General features: G+C 43.5%; 1 protein-coding gene across 1 annotated transcript; it reads left to right on the forward strand.

Moving 5' to 3' along the window:
* Window positions 1–931: 931 nt before the first annotated feature.
* Window positions 932–1,969, forward strand: LOC137352526 (trace amine-associated receptor 4-like). The gene has a single exon (XM_068018081.1). It carries the CDS (start codon window positions 932–934, stop codon window positions 1,967–1,969), a length of 1,038 nt encoding a protein of 345 aa, XP_067874182.1.
* Window positions 1,970–4,746: the final 2,777 nt, after the last annotated feature.

Here is a 4,746-nt window from a genome sequence, read left to right on the forward strand (position 1 = left end):
AGCCTGTATCATTGTCACTCCAGTTAACTTGAGATGAATATTGAATGATTGATATTATGCTATAAACTTAGTTAAAGTTAAAAGAAGTCACTGCTGCAGTCATTATAAAAGTGGTAATATTTGTTAAATGCTCTTACAAAGTTTGCAAATTTTGTTTCATCTTGACTTGTGAAGAAACAAATAGGTCAGAGCCATTCCAAGGATCTTTTCTGTTGTGACCAGCATTGCGACAGAGTGACAGTGGAACTCAGGAGTCAGGTCCAGTGTCTTTATAATTTAAATATAGTGTTCAGCTGGGTTTAAAATGTGATCTTTGGACATCCATTGCATTCCCTGAGATTACCCAGAGCTTAATTAAAAGTATTGAGAGTGTAGGTGCTTAGATGAATGCTTTCAATGCATTTAAAATTTAATAGCTTGGAACAGAGCTTTGTGTATGTGTATAATTACATGGGTATAAACAAGGTACTGCTTGGGTGGAACCGTTACTATATTGACCAGTTTCAAGCCAGTAGCTACAGCATAAATACATCATCATGTTAATAAAATGTTTAAATCAATCCAGTACAGAAATGAAATCTGTGAGCTCCCTTGATGACTCTCTTTCTGGAGTTTACACAGTATAAGATGGATCGCACAGACCAGCAGCTTCCAAATATGAACGCTGAATAAATTTCTCTCAGCTATGGCCCTATCATCTGAACTGGGTTTTATAAATATCTATAATAAGCCATTGAACTTTATCCACTGCATGAGTGAATACAGGATTCATAGGAACTGATAAATAATCATATTAAATTGTACCAAATGTGCTTTTCCACAGGAATTAACTTCAAATACAAAAGGATTCAACACTAGATCGAGATTACCACAAACTCCTATTTTCTGAATTGTCTCATTTCTATCTCAAGGTTTTACTGAAAGAAGAAAAATGAATTCAACACAACTTCAGGATATGGGGGACACACAATTCTGCTTTGAATTTGTCAATATTTCCTGCCCCAAAACCAACAGGTCGACAGCAGTCCATGTAGCATTATACATCCTCTTTGTAGTTATCATAATAATTACAATTTTAGGCAACTCGCTGGTGATGCTTTCAATTTTGCATTTTCGGAAACTACAGACACCCACCAATTATCTTGTACTTTCACTCGCTGTAACTGATTTTCTAGTGGGGCTCATTGTTTTGCCTTATAGTATGATTAGGTCTGTTGACACATGTTGGTACTTTGGAGATATATTTTGTAAAATCCATTCCGGTTTGGACATGGTCCTGACAATAACATCTATTTATCACCTGTGTTTTATTGCCATTGACCGCTACTATGCTGTGTGTGAACCTTTGCTCTACACTACAAAAATTACTCTGCCTGTAATTGGTATATTTATTACATTTAGTTGGGTATTTTCTATAGTTTATGGATTTGCTTTAATTTACTCAGACGCTAATGTGTATGGAATAGAGGATTATATCAGTGCCATTTCTTGCTATGGTAGCTGTGTACTCATATTTAATAAATTATGGGGCCATCTGGATCCACTGATAGCATTTTTTGTTCCTGTTTTGGTTATTGTCTATATATACCTCAAGATATTTTTTGTGGCAAGACAGCATGCTCGAGCAATTGGAAACGTAATGCACAGAAAGAACGTGAAACAGGAAAACAATATCGGAGGTTCCCACAAAAAAGAATTCAAGGCTGCAGTAAAACTGGGGGTTGTAATAGGTGTCTTCATTATCTGCTGGTTGCCATTTTTCATAATTACTATTGTTGATCCTTACATTGATTTCTCAACACCACCAGCAGTATTTGAAATGTTTGTATGGCTTGGTTATTTTAATTCTACTTGCAATCCAATGCTTTATGCCTTTTTTTACCCCTGGTTTCGCAAAGCACTAAAAATGATTATTTCTTGTAAGATATTTGAAGACGACTCTACAATGCTGAATATGTACCCAGAATAACCACATTTTACCAAGTAGGAGATTGTTAATAACCTGTTCTTTGTGACACCAATGAGCTGTATACTCTGTGATAGCACTTTCTTTTAGAGGCATAATTGTTTCATATTCTATTGAAATATAGTTTGCTCTGATACTTATGAATATGTATTTGAAAATTCTGACAGTAAACTTGTAATGTGTATAATAAGTTCTATTTTAATGTAAACATGTTTTCTACATGTTACAGAGGAAAGTGCATGCTGTAAACGTTAATAAAGCAATATCAGTGTTTAGAAGATCCATACTGAATTCAAAAAGGTGTACCTGTGCAGGGTCTTGTGATATTACAGAACTGCCAATGGTATCGGTGCCAATAGCCTACCCCTGTGCTGGTCAATACAAGCTTGACACATTTTGAGATTTCCCTCTATGCTGTCATGAAGAGGTCTATGGGCTGGATTTTCATTATGGAGACGGGAAACAGGAACCAGGTCTGAAACCCGCCTCTGGTGGGAAACTGATTCAGATAGAGATTTTAAAATAGGTGAGCCCTTAATTGGTATGGAGACAGATTTCCTGTCCACTTAGAGCCACTGGGGCTGAGAATGAAGGTGAGTAAGATCAAGTGTGGGGCTCATGTAAAGTCCCATGGCATCCATCACTGAGGCTGCTTGTTGTCCTGAGGGAGAGATCTGCCTTTCACTGCACCAGGGAGAAGTGAGATCTCACAGGGGAGCCAGAGGCCTGGCACTAGGGGCAGGGCAGACCCTTGCTTCATCGATGGCGACCTGTATTTAATGCTGCAGGCCATGAGGGAGAGAAGAGTGGTCCTCCTCCCAGAGGGCGGCAGGAGGAGGCCATCTTGGCATGCAGCAGGGGCATCTCTTGTTATTCCCTTCCATCTCTTCTTCCTCCTCCTCCGTTACGTCCTGCTTCACCCCCAAAGAGCTGCTTCATTCCAGGGCCTCACTGTTCTCAAAGTCCACACCTCTCTGGAGGGCCATGTTATGCAGTGCGCAGCAGACCACCACAATGACTGAGACCCTTGCAGGAAGATATTGGAGGGTTCCATCTGACCAATCCAGATACCAGAATCAATGGCCTACTCAATGTTTGGCCTGCTAAGCAGGTGGTATTGGTTGTATTGCCTCTGTGCCTCTGTCTGGGGCTCCCATAGAGGGGTCAGTAGCCATCTCTTCAAGGGATTTCCCTTGTCCCCTTGGATCCATCCATGCACTTTCAGGGATGGAGTGAAAATCCAAGGCAGTCTGGACTGGCGTAGGATGAGGTAGTCATGGCAGCTGCCAAGAAAACGAGCACACACATGGAGCAAGCTCTTGTTGTGGTCGCAGACCAGTTGAACGTTGAGGGAGTGGAAGGCTTTCCTGTTGATGGATCTCACTGGCCGGTTACTGGGTGCCTTGATGGGCCACATGGGCGCAATCGATGATGTCCTGCACCTGGAGGAATCCAGCGATTGAGGCTGGACCCAATGTCCTCCGTGCCAGCACAGGCCCATTTGTGTGAAAGTGGATGTAGTACCTCGCCCTCTGGAATATGGAATCCGTGACCTGCCTGATGGCTTGATGAGCTGCCGACTGCGAGATGCCACCTAGGTCAACAGCAGATCACTGGAACAATAATAAAAGCAAAATGCTGCAGATGCTGGAAATCTGAAATAAAAACAGAAAGTGCTAGAAATACTCAGCAGGTCTGGCAGCATCTGTGGAGAGAAAAACAGAGTTGACTTTTGAGTGGGATATGACTCCTGACCAGGTTGCATAGAAATTCAGGGCACGGTGTCCTTAATGGCTGCAGGTAAGGGACTGCCATGGGGGGGTGTGAGGCCTTAGGTCGTTGTGTATCAGAGCACACAAGATGGAGACCATCTGCCTGGATAGGCGCGCAGCCTCCTACAGCACTGACGCTCTGTCATTTGCATGTAGCTGACTCTTGAGCGGTAGACCTGATGTATTGGGTAGCGCCTTCTTCCCCTTGCAGCCCCTGCTGTGTTCCTCTGGCCTCCTGCTGTCCAGGAGTTTGCATTTGCTGAACCACATCCTGTCTGCTCTGTCCAATGTTACAATGGCCTGTTCCCATCTGAGCTCCATCAGTTGTGATTTGTTTGTTCACCAGGCCGTCCCCTGCCAACCCCAGCTACCCAAGTGGTGCCAGTGGCTCTCTGGATTTCTGCCACTCACCACTGAGAAAAGCAAGTCTCACAGCTGCGGCAAAGGTCACTCTGTGGCACTTTTGGAGCAGCTAAGCTTTATTTTGTGTCTTTGCATTATTTTAATCAGCCCTTACCAAAGCCCACATGGTCCCCCGCAGTATTCATGACTTGTACACCCTGACCTGTTCCACTCATAGCGTTCTCCCCGTTCCCTACCTTTAAAAATCCAAAACTGCCGCTAACAAGCCTGTTAATGAGCTCCATAAAGAGCTCAACAGGCAAATAATTGGAGGTCATAGAGTCATAGAGAGATACCCCTTTGGCCCACTGAGTCTGTGCCGACCAACAACCACCCATTTATACTAATCCTACATTAATCCCATATTCCCCACCATTCTCCTACCACCTACCTACACTAGGGGCAATTTACAGTGGTCAATTTACCTATCAACCTGCAAGTCTTTGGCTGTGGGAGGAAACCAGAGCACCCAGCGGAAGCCCACGCAGTTACAGGGAGAAATTACAAACTCCGCACAGGCAGCACCCAGAACCGAACCTGGGTCGCTGGAGCTGTGAGGCTGCGGTGCTGTTCCGCAGGTATGAGGGGTTGACATTCCTTCCCCCT

The sequence above is a fragment of the Heterodontus francisci genome, chromosome 3, assembly GCF_036365525.1.
Source record: "Heterodontus francisci isolate sHetFra1 chromosome 3, sHetFra1.hap1, whole genome shotgun sequence".
Classification (NCBI taxonomy): Eukaryota; Metazoa; Chordata; class Chondrichthyes; order Heterodontiformes; family Heterodontidae; genus Heterodontus; species Heterodontus francisci.